Source organism: Microcaecilia unicolor, chromosome 2 (genome assembly GCF_901765095.1).
Source record: "Microcaecilia unicolor chromosome 2, aMicUni1.1, whole genome shotgun sequence".
In the NCBI taxonomy this organism is placed as follows: domain Eukaryota; kingdom Metazoa; phylum Chordata; class Amphibia; order Gymnophiona; family Siphonopidae; genus Microcaecilia; species Microcaecilia unicolor.
This window is the reverse complement of record NC_044032.1, coordinates 190,771,564-190,791,626: the sequence shown is the minus strand read 5'-3', so window position 1 is coordinate 190,791,626 and position 20,063 is coordinate 190,771,564. Positions and strand designations below refer to the sequence as shown.

The 20,063-nt window shown below is 41.8% G+C and overlaps 1 protein-coding gene across 1 annotated transcript in view; it reads left to right on the top strand.

Annotated features, from left to right (window-relative positions):
• The window catches only part of FBN2 (fibrillin 2), a 526,098-nt gene that overhangs the window by 72,385 nt on the left and 433,650 nt on the right, over window positions 1-20,063 (top strand). Inside the window, 1 exon segment of the mRNA XM_030191959.1 lies at window positions 454-651. Within this exon segment, the coding sequence (XP_030047819.1) occupies window positions 454-651 (198 nt within the window).

Genomic DNA, 20,063 nt, shown 5'->3' with positions numbered 1-20,063 from the left:
ATCCGCAAAAGCTGGCCATCTGGTAGCCACGCCCATGCCCGCCCATGTCCCGCCTTCGCTTCGCCGCCAACACGCCCCCTTTAACTTTCACCGGCGTGGCGACGGGAAAGTGGCAATGGTGTCAAAAACGCTGCATTCGATTATACCGATTTTGCCGCTTTTGCGAAATCACCGGCCATCTCCCGATTTATGTCGGAAGATGGCCGGCGATCACTTTCGAAAATAAGCCTGAAAGTGACCTTTATAAAACGATAGCCAAATGTGGACTTGCTGTCAAATATTTTATATTTTTCTTCTTTTGCTATAAATTGACATGTATCCCATATGATTGTGATTTGTTTTTACTTGCAACCCGTTTTGAGGTTTTTAAAAATAAAAGGTGCTCAATCAAGAATAGACAAACTTTAAATTAAAAATGAATTGGATTTTCACCTCTGTGTTCTTGTTTTTCAGATTACAGGACAGGCCCTTGCTTTACTCAGGTCAGCAATCAGATGTGCCAGGGCCAGGTCACTGGTATTGTTTGTACAAAAGCACTTTGCTGTGCTACTATTGGGCGTGCCTGGGGTCACCCCTGTGAGATGTGCCCTGCGCAGCCCCAGCCCTGCCGTCGTGGTTTCATCCCCAACATCCGCAGTGGAGCATGTCAAGGTAAATGTTTAATTTCTTATCATGAACACTTCTTATATCTTTTGCTTGGTCGTTAGGTAAAATTTATGCATCATTTCAGTTTAGAAACTATTCCGTGGCCCCCTCCCCCGATATTCAGCAGGTGGCAGTCAGCATTTTTAAAGGTGCTGACTGCTGCCTACTGAATTTGACCTGGATATTCAATGCCAGGCCTAATTCAGGAACCAGCATTGAATATCCGGGTACTGGTTGGCTACCAGAAGTTATCCAGCTACTGGCCGATAGACTGGCACCTAAATAAAGTTAGGACAGTCTTTTTGCTGTCCTTACTTTATTCAAGGACTTACCTGATGAATTGATTTTTGCTGCTAGAAAAATGAAGGCAGATAAGGACCATATGGCTGTGGTTCCCAAACCTGGTCCTGGAGGCACCCCAGCCAGTCAGATGCTCAGGATACCTACAATGAATATTCATGAGAGAAATTTGCATGAATAGGATGCTAGGAATTATTAGGAAAGAAATGGTAAATAAGACCAAGGATATTATAATCCCTCTGTACCACTCCATGGTACAACCTCACCTTGAGTAATGTGTTCAATTCTGGTCACTGTATCTCAAAAAAAGATAAAGCAGAATTAGAAAAGGTTGAAAGAAGACCAGCCAAAATGATAAAAGGGTATGGAACTCCTTTCATATGAGGAAAGGCTAAAGAGGTTAGGGCTCTTCAGCTTGGAAAAGAGATGGCTGAGGGGATATGTGATTGAGGTCTATAAAATCGAGTGGTGTAGAACGAGTAGAAGTAGATCAATTTTCTACTCTTTCAAAAAGTACAAAGACCAGGGGACACTCAATAAAGTTACATGAAAATACATTTAAAACGAACAGGAGGAAATATTTTTTCACTTGACAAATAGTTAAGCTCTGGAATTTGATGTTGGAGGATGTGGTAGCAGGGGTTAGTGTATCTGGGTTTTAAAAAGATTTGGACAAGTTCCTGGAGGAAAAGTCCATAAGCTCTTTGAGCAGGGACTGTCTTTTTTGTGTATGGTGTACAGCGCTGCGTATGCCTTGTAGCGCTATAGAAATGATAAGTAGTAGTAATAGTAGTCTGCTATTGAGACAGACATGGGGAAGTCACTGCTTGCCCTGGGATTGATACATGGAACGTTGCTACTATTTGGGTTACTGCCAGGTACTTGAAGACACATGGGAATACCCTTTGCAGTTGATACTTGTGAGTAAGCTTGAAGCTATAGTAGTCTAGCCAAGGGATATGGAAAAATAGACTATTCCTGAATATCTGAGATGACACTGTCTAGCACTGTACAGCCTAAGACAGGGCAGTTTTATTTTGTGATTCCTTTCTTAATAACAGCTATAATTTCTGGCAGTAGGGTATTTTGGTACTAGGTAACTGTTAATTTGATAATTTCTAGCTAACGTTTCTGTAACCTACATTTTACGTGATAATACAGCTTCAGTCACATCTCTTCCTGTTTTAACTGAAAGCTTAGATGTAGCACCAAAATCATGTTCCGTAGATCACAATCTTAGAAAATTACCAGATATACCTTGGTGTCCCTTCGAAATGTGTGGAATTGTGAATTCACTTGCACAGACGTGGCCAACTGATGAATACATTGGAACTCAACTGCCCATGACTGGCTGTGATCTGTTGGTGTGTTTCCTACAGTTTGTTATATCACACCTTTATATTGTTAGTAGATAAGGATTATAAGTGTTAATATTTAAGCATGTCATGTAAACACCGGTTGCAGCATTAAAAAATGTTCCTGGTCATTCAGTGCTGGCTACTATCCATCTAGACAGCCAGCCACCAGTGCTGTCCTGATAATAACGGTATTGAGCACTGCTAGCCATAGAACTAAACAGGTAGCTTAAGACAGCAATTTTTTTGTCCTAACCTTTCCAAATAGTCATAGGCGCCCCATATAAGAGGCTTGGGGAGGCTAAGCCTCCCCAGCCCGCCCCCGCCGTACCTTTAAATATTATAGTTTTGCTGGAGTCACGGGCAGCCGGCATTGAAGACATCGGCAGGCTTACGCTGGTTCCAGCAGCCTTCCCTTCCCTCGTTGCAAGTCGGATGATGGCTCCGCCCTCTTCTGACATATTTCCTGTTTCTACGAGGGCGGAGCCATCATCCGACTTGCAACGAGGGAAGGGAAGGCTGCTGGAACCGGCGTAAGCCTGCCGATGTCTTCAATGCCAGCTGCCCGCGACTCCAGCAAAACTATAATATTTAAAGGTATGGCGGGGGCGGGGGGGGGGGGCAGGAAGGAAACAGGGCAGACGGGAGAGGAGAGGAGGGTTGCTGCACATGGTGGAAGAAGGGGAGAGGAGGGTTGCTGGATGGAGGGAAGGGGAGAGGAGGGTTGCTGGATATGGTGGAAGAAGGGGAGAGGAGAGGGCAAGGGGAGAGGAGGGTTGCTGGATGGAGGGAAGGGGAGAGGAGGGTTGCTGGACATGGTGAAAGAAGGGGAGAGGAGGGTTGCTGGATGGAGGGAAGGGGAGAGGAGGGTTGCTGGACATGGTGGAAGAAGGGGAGAGGAGGGTTGCTGGATGGAGGGAAGGGGAGAGGAGGGTTGCTGGACATGGTGGAAGAAGGGGAGAGGAGGGTTGCTGGATGGAGGGAAGGGGAGAGGAGGGTTGCTGGACATGGTGGAAGAAGGGGAGAGGAAGGTTGCTGGATGGAGGGAAGGGGAGAGGAGGGTTGCTGGACATGGTGGAAGAAGGGGAGAGGAGGGTTGCTGGATGGAGGGAAGGGGAGAGGAGGGTTGCTGGACATGGTGGAAGAAGGAGAGAGGAGGGTTGCTGGATGGAGGGAAGGGGAGAGGAGGGTTGCTGGACATGGTGGAAGAAAGGGAGAGGAAGGTTGCTGGATAGAGGGAAGGGGAGAGGAGGGTTGCTGGACATGGTGGAAGAAGGGGAGAGGAAGGTTGCTGGATGGAGGGAAGGGGAGAGGAGGGTTGCTGGACATGGTGGAAGAAGGGGAGAGGAGTGGGCAGGGGAGAGGAGAGTTGCTGGATATGGATAGATGGAGGGGAGGGTAGGGGGGGAGAGGAGGGTTGCTGGACATGGAGGGGAGGGAGGAGTGAGGAAGGAGATGAGATAACAGAAAAGGAAGAGAGTAGAAAAACTGCACATGGATGAAGAAAATAGGCAAAAGCTGGATCCACTGGACAGTCAAGTTTGCGGAGGACCCAGCTTTTACTTACGGATGTAGGACAAGAAATGAAGAAGAAAGGCGGAAAGTAAACAAATAAATGGAAAGGAAGCCCTGGAAACGAAGTTAAGAGGACAGATAGCAGCAGAATCAGATACTGGGCCAGCACAATCAGAAAAACAAAGTCACCAGACAACAAAGGTAGAAAAGATCATTTTATTTTCATTATAGTGTTTGGAATATGTCCACTTTGAGAATTAGGTGTTCAACATTAAAAGTTTATTTACTTATTTATGACATTTTATCCCACATTAAACATGAATTAGGATGTTTTGTGGCTCTACATGAGAATTGTGATATTATGATCCCTTGTTTCAATATTGTTGACGGTCTACATTTTCCATATGGGTGGTATATTGGTGTATTAGGTTCTGCCCAGTGTAATATTTATGGTACAGTAAGGTTCAGAGTGTGTTTTTGCACAAAGTTGTGCATAGTGTTTTGCAGTTGAGCGATTGTGGTTAGTATATGCTTTGAGCAACCACTTTATTCTTTGACATATGATACATAGCTAATATCTAAATTTAATAAAAGGTATTAATTGTGACATTTATTTTTTTTTTTTTCTGTGTGTGATCAGACAATTATGGATTTAAGCTCCACCCCTGGCCCCACCCCTAACCCCGCCCCATTTAGCCTCCCCAAACAGTTGGGCCACCGACCGCCTAAGCAAATAGTCCTAACCTTTCTGAATAGTGGCACTGAAGACCACCACTAACTGGATAATTTCACACTCTGGCCACGTACTGCCGAAGTACTATCCAGATAACTCCAGAGTGGTTTGGAATGATTTTCAATGACAGTAACAGTGTAGCTATGAACTGTTAAGATGTGTTATTTTACCACTTTTCATTATTTTGTGAAGACCTTTCTGGAAGAATGAAGTAGATTGTTATTGATTGACTATGGTTGTTTTTAATGATGGTTATGTGTATTCCTGTTTTTATTGCTTGTGTATGTTTATTTTTTATCTGCTTTGGATAAAGGCGGGATATAAATAAAATTAAATAAACAAATAAAACACTAACTCATGCTATTTTAGCACATATCCCATTTCACCTTGGAGTCTTGTACTAAAGGGCGTTAAGCCCTTAACGCTTGGTTAGCGCAGACCAACAGGCTACCTATAGTATTTTGCCTGTTTGCATGATGTTTTAAAAATATTTTTAGGAGGGGACATTAGGGGTGGGGAATGGGTGTTCCTGCATTATCCAGCTAGCACATTACAGGATCCTTTTACTAAGGTACGCTAAATGCTAAGAAGCCCTATGGGTTATACATATGGGCTTCTTAGCATTTAGTGCGTACTCTGTTAGTGCAGCTTAATAAAAGGAGCCCTATGATTGGTGTGATCACACAAAGTCAATGGGGGAGCATATAGCGCTTCTGAAACAGGAGGTGGTAAGTAGTCTTGTGTTAACACTAAGCAGGTACCAAGCATTAATGGGAACATCAATGCACGACCTGCAATAAAAAATACTGGGAACACCCCTTCTTCATGCAGCATTAGTTATGGGCTTGCTACGTGTTAAAATCATGCAATAACCCACATTAGTAAAAGTATTGTTAACAGTAAAATAATGCATCTTACAGTAGCACATTTGATAATTTCCCTCCTAAGTGCCGCTAAAAAAACAGCAGGTGTTGCACCTGCTTTTGAATAATGGGCGGTGTGATAGGGTGTATAGGACACTGCCCCTCACCCTTAAGAGAAGTTCCCCTTTAATGAGCCCAGGCCACCTTAACAGAGCAGATCCCACCCCAGGAGGAACCAAGCCAGGAGGGGCGGAGACACAACGAGTTTGTTTAAAAGACAGGCCAGACAGACGTTGAGGAGGCCCAGAGGAGAAAGAGGAGAAGCCCCAGCATATGCCTTGACTGAAGACATCCCAATGCTGTGTGGGCTGAGGTAAGCCCTTGTTACTAACTGATTGAACTTTTGCAAGTTTGCTGGAGGTCTGGCCATAGCCAGACCGAAGTCATAAAATAGAACTGAAAGGCTGTATTTTAGACTACAGCCAATGCTGTTTGCTGAAACCGCCGGGGTTTTCCCATTCTAATTCTCAGGCTCTGTGAAGAAACAGGGTACATGAACATAAATACTAATAACTGTATTCTTGAACTGCAGTGGTTTATCCTCGCTACAACTCGGGGCCCTGTGAAAAAAAGGCCCAGGAATTCCTGTTCTTGTAAATAAATTCTTATTTTTGCATTCTACCTTTCATCCGGCTGTATTATGTTCTCTGGTCATGCCCAACCCTTGCTTGGGATCTCACATGTGGATAATCAAGAAATTTGTTTTTACTGAGTCTATGGAATCGAATCAAGATGGCGTCGTGAACGGATGTCGGGTCAGCCTGCTCCTGAGCTTCTCCACAGACGCGCTGCTGTAGTGAAATTTTCTCTAACCTACGGATGGGGAAGAGAAAAGGAAAGGTAGCGGTTCCTACCTCCATGGTCCCGCAGACTATTTCCACCACTCGCCAGACGACTCTGGATACTTTTGGGGTCGGGGTTCCTGGAATTCGGACACCCACTTCGACGAACTCGGACCTGTTGAGGACCGAGTGCAGCAGCGAGGGAGTAACGCTTAGCCCTCCCTCTCACACTGCACCTCCGCGACCCGGAAGCGATTTGTTGCTCCTGGGGTCACAACGACTGGAACCATTGGAGAATCCTGGTTCTACAGAGGTTGTTGAGGGAGGACCCACGAGCACATCTACCCCAGACAGAGGAACAGCAATGCAGGACTCTTTTCGAGGATCTGCTACAACTGCCTGGGAGATCGAGGCCGTGAGTACCGGAGTTTTGGAAAGACCTGCAGTGGTTACAATGAATATATTATGGGATGCTATCCAGAGAGTGAATAACAATCTACTGCTGAATTCTTCTTTAAAAAATGAAATTACTGATATAAAGAAATCTAATCAATTAATGGCTGAACAAGTTCAAGAGCAGAATGTTAAGACTCAAAAAATTGAAGGACAGATTGAGAAATTACAAAATTTAACAGAGGCTTTAATTAAAGAACGAGAAATCCAGGATCGAAAATTGGAATACCTTGAGAATAATGGACGGAGGAGTAACTTGAGACTTTTAAATTTCCCCAAATCTCCTTTAATTAATGCATTGGATATGTTGAAAAAATATTTCAAAGATATACTGGGACTCTCAGAAGAGGGTTACCCCCCTATAACGAGAACCCAATATATTACTGGGATATCTTCATTACCTAAAGATAAACCTCAGGCGTCTCCTACTATGGAATTGAACCTGACAGAATTCCTGGAGTCTTCTCTTGATTTAATTACCGAACGCACTACATTGCTGATGACATTCACACTTGAACTCGACCGCAATAACATCTTACGGTTATATTTCAGGCATATGAACGATTTATTCATGGGTCAAAGAATACAAATTTTCCCTGATTTGGCACGAGTCACTCAGAAGAAAAGAAAATAATTTTTGATGTATAAACCACGGGTTTTAAAATTAGGTGGAACGTTTATTTTGAAATTTCCATGTAAGTGTTGTATTACCTTGAATTTGGTGAACTACCTTTTTTTAACCCTAAGAAATTACTTGATTTCATTGAAGCAAAGGAAAAGAATGTTATACCCCAGGAATAGTACCCGTAATTAAGGTAATGCTGTTAGAATCGGCTGTGGTTGTTTGTAATTCCCGTCTGCTCAGAAAAAAAAAAAAAAAGAAGAGGGGAGGAGAAAAGGGGGAAGAAAAAAAGAGAAAAAAATTTATTTTGTTGTTGTTTTTTTTTTTTTTTTCCTTTTTTCCTTTTTTTAAATGTTAGAATTTCCTAGCTCTTGATTCCTTATGTTGTGGACAAAGTAAAAATTAGAAATACAGTGGTGGAAATAAGTATTTGATCCCTTGCTGATTTTGTAAGTTTGCCCACTGACAAAGACATGAGCAGCCCATAATTGAAGGGTAGGTTATTGGTAACAGTGAGAGATAGCACATCACAAATTAAATCCGGAAAATCACATTGTGGAAAGTATATGAATTTATTTGCATTCTGCAGAGGGAAATAAGTATTTGATCCCCCACCAACCAGTAAGAGATCTGGCCCCTACAGACCAGGTAGATGCTCCAAATCAACTCGTTACCTGCATGACAGACAGCTGTCGGCAATGGTCACCTGTATGAAAGACACCTGTCCACAGACTCAGTGAATCAGTCAGACTCTAACCTCTACAAAATGGCCAAGAGCAAGGAGCTGTCTAAGGGTGTCAGGGACAAGATCATACACCTGCACAAGGCTGGAATGGGCTACAAAACCATCAGTAAGACGCTGGGCGAGAAGGAGACAACTGTTGGTGCCATAGTAAGAAAATGGAAGAAGTACAAAATGACTGTCAATCGACAAAGATCTGGGGCTCCACGCAAAATCTCACCTCGTGGGGTATCCTTGATCATGAGGAAGGTTAGAAATCAGCCTACAACTACAAGGGGGGAACTTGTCAATGATCTCAAGGCAGCTGGGACCACTGTCACCACGAAAACCATTGGTAACACATTACGACATAACGGATTGCAATCCTGCAGTGCCCGCAAGGTCCCCCTGCTCCGGAAGGCACATGTGACGGCCCGTCTGAAGTTTGCCAGTGAACACCTGGATGATGCCGAGAGTGATTGGGAGAAGGTGCTGTGGTCAGATGAGACAAAAATTGAGCTCTTTGGCATGAACTCAACTCGCCGTGTTTGGAGGAAGAGAAATGCTGCCTATGACCCAAAGAACACCGTCCCCACTGTCAAGCATGGAGGTGGAAATGTTATGTTTTGGGGGTGTTTCTCTGCTAAGGGCACAGGACTACTTCACCGCATCAATGGGAGAATGGATGGGGCCATGTACCGTACAATTCTGAGTGACAACCTCCTTCCCTCCGCCAGGGCCTTAAAAATGGGTCGTGGCTGGGTCTTCCAGCACGACAATGACCCAAAACATACAGCCAAGGCAACAAAGGAGTGGCTCAGGAAGAAGCACATTAGGGTCATGGAGTGGCCTAGCCAGTCACCAGACCTTAATCCCATTGAAAACTTATGGAGGGAGCTGAAGCTGCGAGTTGCCAAGCGACAGCCCAGAACTCTTAATGATTTAGAGATGATCTGCAAAGAGGAGTGGACCAAAATTCCTCCTGACATGTGTGCAAACCTCATCATCAACTACAGAAGACGTCTGACCGCTGTGCTTGCCAACAAGGGTTTTGCCACCAAGTATTAGGTCTTGTTTGCCAGAGGGATTAAATACTTATTTCCCTCTGCAGAATGCAAATAAATTCATATACTTTCCACAATGTGATTTTCCGGATTTAATTTGTGATGTGCTATCTCTCACTGTTACCAATAACCTACCCTTCAATTATGGGCTGCTCATGTCTTTGTCAGTGGGCAAACTTACAAAATCAGCAAGGGATCAAATACTTATTTCCACCACTGTATCTTTGATTTAAAATTGCAGGTAATTCCCTTGCTTTGTAATAAGTATTTCTGTATTTCCTACATTTATGTTATATTGTTATAAATGTAAAAATTTAATAAATAAAGAATTATGAAATTAAAAAAAAAAATTTGTTTTTACTATAGTTTATTGAATACAATTTTATAGCAAGACATTTATTCTTACAAGATTATACAGGAAAATAATGTATTAAAGGCAGTGGCGTAGCAAGGGCGGGGCGGTGGGGGCAGTCTGCCCCGGGTGTCAACGGGTGGGGGGGTGCTCCGTCCACACCCCCCCCCCCCGGCGCAGCGCCTCTCACTCCCCCCAACAGTCCCCACCTGCCTACCAGCTGAGCTCCGGCCGGCACCTCCAGTCTGCAGCGCTGCTGACTTTAAATGAAGAAAACCGTCTCGTCGTTAGCCCTTCACTACTGAGTCCCGCCCTCGAGGAAATAGGAAGCTATATCAGAGGGTGGGACTCAGTAGTGAAGGGCCAACGACGAGACGGTTTTCTTCATTTAAAGTCAGCAGCGCTGCAGATTGGAGGTGCCGGCCGGAGCTCAGCTGGTAGGCAGGTGGGGACTGTCAGGAGGAGTGAGAGGCGCTGCGCCGGGGGGGGGGGGGATTAGGATCTATGCCAGGGGGGGTGCCGTTCCACACCGGGGGGGGGGGCGCCGTGTTGCACTGCACCCGGGGGGGGGGGGGGGGGGGTGCGCACAGTGGCGATCCGCCCCGGGTGTCAGCCAAGCACGGAATGCCACTGATTAAAGGGCCTGATTTGTTGAGGCTTTTCTGCTGTTCTCTGTCCATGAGAAAAAAAGGCTGACTTTGTCTAGCACTAAATAACTATTAGAAAGGTGAAAAGAATGAGGAGAGGAGCATGGGGTTGACAGAGAGCATGAATACCATACCATGTAAGGATTTTAATTAGTCTAACAGAGAAGGAACTAAGACGGGGAGAAAAGCTGAGGATTTTTTACTCTCTTGCTCTCTCAACTTCCCCCCTCCCTGGTGCTTTTTCCATGTCATGACAGTGGCAGCACAGGCACCAGCATTTTACTGTTAAATGTAAAAACCCAGTGGGGTAAAGTTTGCTGGAATATATTGCCATTTTTCTTTTACCATACTATTGCCCCATTACCAATCTGTCGCTGTGTCATCCATCAGCTTGTAATAAATAAATGACCTTGAGTGGAATCTTATTTCTTTTGTTGACCGCTTTCAAATTTAAGAATCTGGGAGAAATAATGGAAAAAGTAAGTGAAAGAAGAAACACCAGAGAATGGAATAAGTTTGCAGTTTGTTAAAGCCATGTTCTGACTTTGCGATTTGAAACTTGCAAAACATGTACAAAACCTAAAGTGAGGAAGTGTACTTCTGCATCTCTTGGAAGAAATATTATACAACTGCAAAACCTGAATTATAACATGAAGATTTCTTTTAACAATCACCTTCTCCTGTAGGATTATTACCAACAATCTTGGTGTCTGTCTTCCCAGTAATGATATTATCATCATTTGTAGAATGCTTGCGATGTATACACACATAGGGGATTATTTTATAGCAAAGTATAGCAATAAAAATGCTGGGAATGCTCCTTCTTGATGCAGGCAAGATGCCTGTTTTTTAAGGCAATATGAGTACGGGTGGACAATAGACCTTCAATACAATGTTCTGGTATATAATGTTTTTTGTAGAAGCACCACATGTAAAAAAAAAAAAACCGACAGGGGATCAGGTTTCGGTGGTAACCTGCCTGCTTCAGAGGTCATAATCACTATCTACATTAATGAGAGACTTCTGCAGAGATAACTTGAAGCAAGTTCTGATTAGGAGATAATTTTCTTTGAGATCTATTTTGTTTATGACAGCTCTGACTGACTGTTGAACACAGGTAATGACCCCTGAGGCAGTTACTGTTGAAACATGATCCCATGTTGGGTCTTTTTACATGTGGTGCAACTTTATAAATCAGAATATTGTACTGGAGGTTTGTTGTCCCACCCCTACTCTCGTCATTTTTTTATATTGGTTTTTCATTTAGGGGTTTCTTCTGGCTTCCTTCTTTTTTTTTATTTTTATTTATAAAGGCCCCATAAACACCTATGTTCCTTTTTTTTTAATAGTCTTCCAGAACTAGCCCCAGTAGAGCACAGATTCTCATATATAAATTTACACCTGCTCTGAGAATTGTATTTTTGTTACATTTGTACCCCGCGCTTTCCCACTCATGGCAGGCTCAATACAGCGGGCAATGGAGGGTTAAGTGACTTGCCCAGAGTCACAAGGAGCTGCCTGTGCCGGGAATCGAACTCAGTTCCTCAGGACCAAAGTCCACCACCCTAATCACTAGGCCACTCCTCCATGGGTGCATGCACTCTTTAGATGTATTCACATATTTTCTAAAATACACACATTCATCAGAACTCCACCCAAACTATGTCCCCAGGAACATGTAGACAGCAGACCAAAAGGAGTGAGGCATCAAAAGAAGAACAAGGATTCTAAGGATGTGATATAAAGCCTTTAATCTTGTCATCAATTCCAATCACCTGGTATGTAATAGACTTGACACAGCCGTGTTTTGGCATATGTACCTGCGTCAGGAGTCAAAATACCTGTCATATCCAGCGATGTGATAGTATTCAGTATGTATGTAGGATTGGCATACAACATCTAAGAAATGATAAAACCCACTCTTGGCAGTATTTTGTGGGACATCCAATAGCATTTTGCCTGCAGGAAAAGTGCGACAGCGTTTCACAGGTATACATGGCATACATTTAATCACACACCATCGTGGTGCACTTACTTGTATGCATCTATTCAGCTGTGCAATTTTGTGTGCTTTACATGCAGAAGATGCTTCAGAATGGACTATTGTGCTACTGTTTTTCTCCAGTATGCTCACCTTAAAAAGTGAAACAAACCAGCACAAAGTGAAGGGAAACAAAAAGTTCCAAGAACTCCAGAAGTCCAATATCTTCCATCCAATATTTATTTATTCATTCTTCTATCCCACAATTATCCAAAAACAAGTTTCGGTTCAGTGTGGCTTACATTCGGTTGTCGGTTGGGAGACAGTTAAGATCGGTGGATGGCGTAGGTTGGATTACATAGACATGAGAGAGCTAGGATTGGTGGAAGGCATAAGCATTTTGGGAAGTTAGAAGACATTCATGTGTGGGTTACGCAGTGGGAGTCTGTTATAGTTGCCATAGAACTTTCTGAATAGATGTGTTTTCAGTTCTTTTCTGAAGTGGAGATAGTTGTCAATGATTCTTATGACTTTGGGGATTAGGTTCCACCATTTGGAGCCCAGGTAGTCGAAACCTTCTGTGTAGATTGATTTCTAGGTTATATTTCTGTATTTGGGTAGGTGAAGTAGGAGGTATTCTCTGGTTCCTGGTGTTACATTTCTAGGTGATAGGTCAATCAGATCTTGCATCTATTCAGGGCTCATGCCGAACAGTATTTTGAAAATGATTGTGCCAGTTTTGAAGGTTAGTCTGGCCTTTATTGGTAGCCAGTGAATGTGATTAACAGGAGTGTGGCTCTTTCATATTTCATTTTTTTTGAAGATTAGTCTCGCTGCCGTGTTCTGAACAGTCGGTAGCGTTTTCAGTGTGCTTTCTTTGCAGCCGACATATGCTGCGTTGCAGTAGTGGAGTTGGGATAGTATTAGAGATTGTGCTATTCAGCGAAATGTCTTTCTGGGAAAAAGTCTCTGATCTTTCTCAATTTCCATAGCATTTTGCAGCACTTTGCTATCACTGCTGAAACCTGGTCTTCAAGCGATAAGTGTCTATCGAGAATAATTCCCAGTGTTTTTTTTAGTTTTAGTTCTATGGGATATGTTGTTTTATCTATTGTGAATTGTTGGTTGGATGTGTTGTTGTATGGACTGGATAAAACCAGGAATTCAGTTTTGTCTCTGTGTAGTTTCAGTTTAAATGTTTTAGCCCAGTTTTCCATGAGATTCAGGCTTTCTTTTATCTTGCCCACTATCTCTTTGATGTTGTCCCTGAAAGGTATGTATATGGTGATTTCATTGGTATATATATATATATATATATATAGGTTTAGTCCCATTTTTTCAAGTTTCTTCCCGAGCGGTGCCAATACTGTGTTGAATAGTATGGGTGATATAGGGGAGCCTTGTGAGACCCTGCAGTCAGGAGTATGTTAGAAAGTTGGTTGGCCATCTTCACTCTGTATGATCTTGATTTTAGGAATCCATTGATCCAAGATTCTACTGTGCCGCTGATTCCCTTGTTGCCCAGTCATTAGTGTTGCGTGGTCTACTACGTTGAACGAGCTCAACATGTCAAATTGTAGTAGTAGTAGTGGTATATTCTGACCTTTTGTTATTAGTGCGATTATGACAGTCTCTGTGCTGTGTTGTGATCTGAAGCTGGATTGAGAGCTGTGGAGCAGTGAGAAGTGTGTCAGATATTCCATTAATTGTTGTGCTACTATTCCCTCCATCATTTTACTCAGTATTGGTATGGAGGCGACTGGTCTATAATTAGTAATGTTGCTGATCTTGTTGGTGGTGTTTTTAGGGATTGGTGTATTATGTTGCCCTTGTCTATGGGGAATTGGCCCTTTGAGAACATGTATAGTAAATGATCGGTGAAGCGTTTGATGAACCAGTCAGGTGGGTTTTTCAGCAGGTAGTTGGGGCAGCCATCTAGTAGACAGTTTGCATTTGCATATTTTGTTAGTAGTTTTTTGACTGAATCAGTTGTGGGTGTTTTGAAGGAAGAGCAGATTCTGTCTGCTTTGTTATGGTCGTTGTTGGTCTCGTGCTCTTGTAGGAAATCCATGAGGGTTGTCTGTTTTTGGGTAAGGCTTGTTCTTATTTTTGCTATTTTTTTGTTCAAAGTATTGTGCAAGTTCGTTTGCCATTGGCGGTATTTCATTTGTTAATATTTTTTCTCTGTTTACTAAGTTGTTCATTAGTGCATACATTTTCTTTGTACATTATTATGTTTTAAGAAACAACAAGGTAGACGATCTGCAGACTCCAAAGTGTAAAATAAGAGAGCAAATCAGTAGTAGATACACAGACTTTATTGGTAGAACTGCACAAAAATATGTTGCCCGACATAGGCCGTGTTTCGCCCAGAAGGGCTGCATCAGGGGTTATAAGGTAATAGACAAATCAAAGTACAGATATAAAAATATATGACAAATAAAATGATAATAAAATATTAAAAATCATAAATAAATATAAACATATTTAAAATGGGCTATAAATAGATAAATAATTAAATAAATGGCATATAATTTATTTAATTATTAATCTATTTCTAGCCCATTTAAAATATTTTCCACATTATTATATCATGAATAAATAAATAAATAAATGTTGGGTGTATTAACACTCAGGCTAGTATTGTGTAAAGAAAAGCAGGCATCTATATTCCTTTATAGAATAGGGTCCTACCAGGCATCCTGCAATAGAATTGTGCCCTGTGTGCATGGACATGTTTGCACACAGCCACTCGTGCATAGACAGAGCAATGTAGACACCCACCCTATTGTGAGGAAACCCACCTTAATGCGTAAACAGTGCCTAAAAAATGCTGCTCACTAGGCTACAAAACATTGGAACTTCAGTACTTTGTTTGGTTTTTATTCCCTGCCTTTAGCCGACACTCTGGGAACGTTTATATTTGACTAATGCTGGCATATGACCCCTGACACAGGCGCTGTTACTGTTGTGCAAGATCGACCTATGTTGTGAATTAAAAGACTTGTTCCATTTTTGAAAGCTCTTGGTGCTTTTGTGCATTGGACTGTGTGTCTTGTGCTTTGAACCCTCTCTATGCTGCTCCACTTAAAGTTATTCACCGTTAATAGTAGAGCAATTAGCGCCAGGAACTGCATCTACATTTAGGCACAACCATTTATATCAACAAAACCGTGGTGTAAATGCCCATGCCTAAATTAGGCACGGATCCCTGTTATTCTGTAACAACGCACATAAATTGTGGGAATGCCCCGATCCCCCATGCACTGCACCCTTTTTGGACCCATGCGTAAAATTTATGTGCGGATCCCGCACCTCAATTTACACAAATACATTTTAATTAAATTCAATTAGCACCAATAATTGCGTGTTAATAAGCCAATTATCAGCAGTAATTGGCTTGTTATTCAATGAAATTGCACACGCCAAAATTTGCACACGCAATTTTTAGTGACTTTTATAGAATTTGAAGGATTGTGAATAATTTCTTTATGGGAGGGCTTTCAACCTCTTTTCCCCCCATAAGAATTTTGCACCCCTCTTTACACTAATCTCTTGGTATGTAATTCTAACAGTAATAGTAGTACCTGGGTATTGAAGCTGAAGGAGCATGCTTTATTCACAATGTCTCCTCCTTTATCTTTTGATCTTCAAGGTTTGCTAAGAAACTCTCTGCTCATCTGAAAGGGAAACTAGAGCTGGCTAAGCTTTCAAAGATGGAGATTTTCAACTGGCAATGCAGACCTTGCAGACAGTCACTGTTTAGTCGTAAAGCTGTCTGCCAAAGCCCAGCTCCTTTTTTCACTTGCCAGATATTATCAGGACCATGAACATATGGAAACATTCTTCCTAATCCTTAACACATTGACCCTCTCCATATTTCACAACTAAGCAAGAATAATAATTGTTTTAATGCTGTGTTTATAGCATAGGCTGGATGCTACTCCCCATCTAATTTAGTCGTCATGAGCAGAAGCAAGTATATTACTCATCTGATCCTACAGTTCCAATGCAATTGCACACCTGGAAATGACATTGGAGGGTAACCTGTGTTTCAGAATGGTCATTGAAGAAGTACTTATTACTGGAAAGATTTATCTGGATAAAATAATAGCCTGTAGCAATGACAGGAATACAAGACTTGCCGTCAAGCAAATTTTCTTTCTAGAAAAATGTCCTGTTAGCTCAGATAAAGAAGGTTGCCTTTTTAACCATTGAAAACACCAGTCAGCAGAAGATCCATTGACTGAAGTATTTAAACAGATGAACTTTCTGTGTGGACATTGTCAAATAGCACTGGCTAGACTGAGAAATGAATTCTCTTATAACGCTTACTCTGCTGGTGCAATTGAGACGTGCCAGGCTCATTTAAATCTCTGGCTGATTGGGCCAATTGGAAGAGGAGGGAATGCTTTTCTTACTATTTTATATTTTGCAACTTAAATTATGTAAAATTGTATTTTACTTTACCTCATTAGACCACAATATAAGCTTGTATTTGTTATCTACCGACTTGGCAAACGCCATTATGGTACTATGCAAGCCACATTGAGCCTGCAAATAGGTGGGAAAATGTGGGGTACAAATGTAACAAATAATAATAATAATAAAATAAAGAGGTCAGTATTCAATGGAGTTTAAGAAGCAGAAGAGGCTTTTGCACACTTAAACCCCCCTCAGTGGGCTAGCCCTGGATGTTCAGCGGCTACTTCTGAATATCCCTTTGGACCACTGTGGTGCTGGAAAGTTATTGCAGGGCATGCCCGTGAGTAGAGTCGAGGAGGAGCAGCCAGTGATGTGGGCACTGGCCATATTCAGTGCTGGTTTCTGCACAGCTAAGTGGGCAGATAGGACTGCTTTTTGTTTGAACCTATCTCTTTTTACTGAAAATTGGCTGGCACCCACATAATTCCGGCTCTGCAGTTGACCCAGATATTCAGATCCAGCGGACCAGTCACATCCAGGCATTGAATATCTGTCTCCTTGTCATTGTGCATGTCAAATATAAAATTCTTCTCCGTGTCTACAAGAGCCGCTTCCCTTTGACCCTTTCCTCTCTCAGCAGTCTTCATTTCTTACACTCCTCTATGCTGATTCTATTCAGATGATAACAACCTGCTAACCCTGCCCTCACTCTCCACTCTTCATCTTACCATCTCATAAGACTCTGTCTTGGGATACCTGGGCCCTAAACTCTGGAACAGCCTTCCCCCTCCATATTAGCAACCAGCCCACCATCACAGCTTTTAAGAAACTATTCAAGACCCATCTGTTCTCTGAATCTTTGCCCTGTCATGACTGAATCCCTATCCTCATACCCCTATGTTTTTAAAACTCCGTCTTAAACTCCTTTATTTTAGTTTTCCTGTAAACCGCCTAGATGCCAAAGTGAAAGCCCACTGCGGTATATCAAATGCCTTGAATAAAAAGAATAAGTAAAATAATTCTGCTCACAGCTGTCAGCAGCTTAAAAACCGCTGGCCATTGCAGGCTGAATATTGACCCCAAAGTAATTTTCTATCCTTCTGTGAATTTCCAGTTAACGTATTTGGCCTTTCTCCGTGGAGAGGAGAGAGAGAATGGATTTTATTGTTCATTGCTGGGAAAGGAGGAGGAAGATGGAGAATAGGAGAAGGGATGGTGAGAAAGAGGGAATGTCAGAGGAGGGAAATGGAGAAGAGATCTAAGGTAGAAAGGGCAGAGAAGGTAGGTGATGAAAGGAGGATAGTAGGAGAGGAGCATAAAGGAACTGGAGTAGAAGAAGAAAGGTGGAGAAAGAAGGGATGGTGTGGAAGCTAGCTGTTCATAACAGTTGGGAGTGCTAAAAACACCACAATCTATATATTCTAATTTTATAAAAGTCACCAAAAATTGCATGTGCAAATTCAGGCATACACCCAATTTGTGCATGCAATTTAATTGAATAATGAGCCAATTAGCACCAGTAATTGGTTTTTTTAATCAATTATTGGCACTAATTAAATTTAATGGGCATTTACATGCCTAAAAGTTGCGCGTGATCAGATAAGGGGGCACAGAAATGGGAGAATCATGGGCATAATGGGAACATTTCTGAACTTCTAATGCAAGGAGGCAAAAAGAGGCGTGGTAATGGGTGTTCCATGGGCGTTCCAAAATTTAGGCCCCTAGTTCTAGAATATGGCCCAGTGCATCTAAATCTACACACTGAGATTTACACCAGGTTTTCGTTGGCATAAATGGATGTTCGCAGATATTGGCGCTGAAATGTCAACTAAGCATATTCTATGATCGGCGCCTAAATCTAGGTGCCGATTATAGAATATGTTTAGTTGGCACTGATTTCAGCACCAATTTTTCTAGGCACCATATGTAGAATCTCTCACCTTATATAAAATGTAACCCAATATGTACAGCTCAAAAGAATATGTTTTTGTGCTGTCAGGGAAAATGAGTAAATAAGTCTTGGGCATAAAAAATGTGGAAAAAAAAGACCTCAGTCAAAAATATAAAAAATTCTGTACATTAGCCCCAAGATGTAAATGCCCCAATGCCATGTGCTTCATGCCAATTATATAATGGCTTCTTGATGCATATCATAAGTTAGCATTGATGTGCCTAAGGTTAGTCACCAACGGTTATGACAAGACAATGGCAGTTGTAACTGTTGGTGCCTAATTGTGCCCTGAAATGCATGTTATTTGTAGTATTTTATAAGTTACATGTGTATTCCAGAGACACACCCATGACCTGCCCATACTCCACTCTTGCTTATGTCCCCTTACACTTATGTGCTAAATACGTTTGGCATTTATTTTTTAGAATAGCGCCTAGCACTGTAATTGCCAATTAGTGGTGCCAGTCACATGCATAAGCAATATTATTCTGTAGCTTACATGCATAATTGCCCCCTAATTCTATATAAAAGTCACCATTGCACACGCAAATGTGGGCATGTGCCCAGTTTACCTGTGCAATGTAATTAAATATTGAGCTAATTAGCGCCAATAATTGGCTTCTTAACAAGCAGATTTTGGCACTAATTAGATTTAATTGGAATTTGTGTGTAAATTTAAGTGCAAATAAAAATGAGAGCAGAAATGGAGGGTCATGGGTGGAATGGGGATGCTCCTAGCATTTATGAGCATTATTATAAAATAAGGGGAGATATATGCCTAATTTAGGTACGTACATTTGCAACACATTTCAATTGGTGCAAATGGCCATACCTAAAGTTAGGCATGATTCCCGGGTGTAAGCACTATGCCATAAACCATGCTTAACTGTAAATATGGCTTATAGAATAGCACTTTTTCCTGTGCTGTTTTTCTCGGCGCCATAAATAGAATTCACCCCTTGGCGCTTATCTTTAGGTCCCAATTTATAGAAATGGCCTTTATAGCTTTTGTTTATCATAGGTCAAAAAATAAAGCACCACAATAATACATTTATAATTTTAAAATAATCACCATAATCTTCAAAAGCACTCTTGTTCAAAGTTCAACAATATCTCCTTCAACACAAAAATTAAAGTGATAGCTGGAGGTGTGTGATATAGCCACCAGTTAAACCACATAAAGTGGCATAACCATAATCTGTAATTCACCAAAAGAATAAATCCACAATCTCACAGAAAAAGTACTTGGCTTTCAAGCTTCTTATCTGAGCCAGTGAAACATTTCCCAGTGGAAATAGGTTTTTGTGATTTATTTCAGCTCCATGTTCTTGATGATTTTATTGAGTGCTAAAATTCACTTCCTAGACACATTGTTGGGCTTTGCTCAGTATTGGAGATACCCTTATTGTAAGGAGAGCCTACAAGAGATCACATTATAGCAGTAGAGATTTGCTGCTGCAGCCTGGAGAAGAGTTACACAAGAAGATAATTGTATGATTTGTGTTTTGAAATATTCTTGGAACACTAATATGGTTGTTAATAGATTACAGAAGCATTAGAACAAGTTGTCATTACACCCAGAATTAAAGGACAA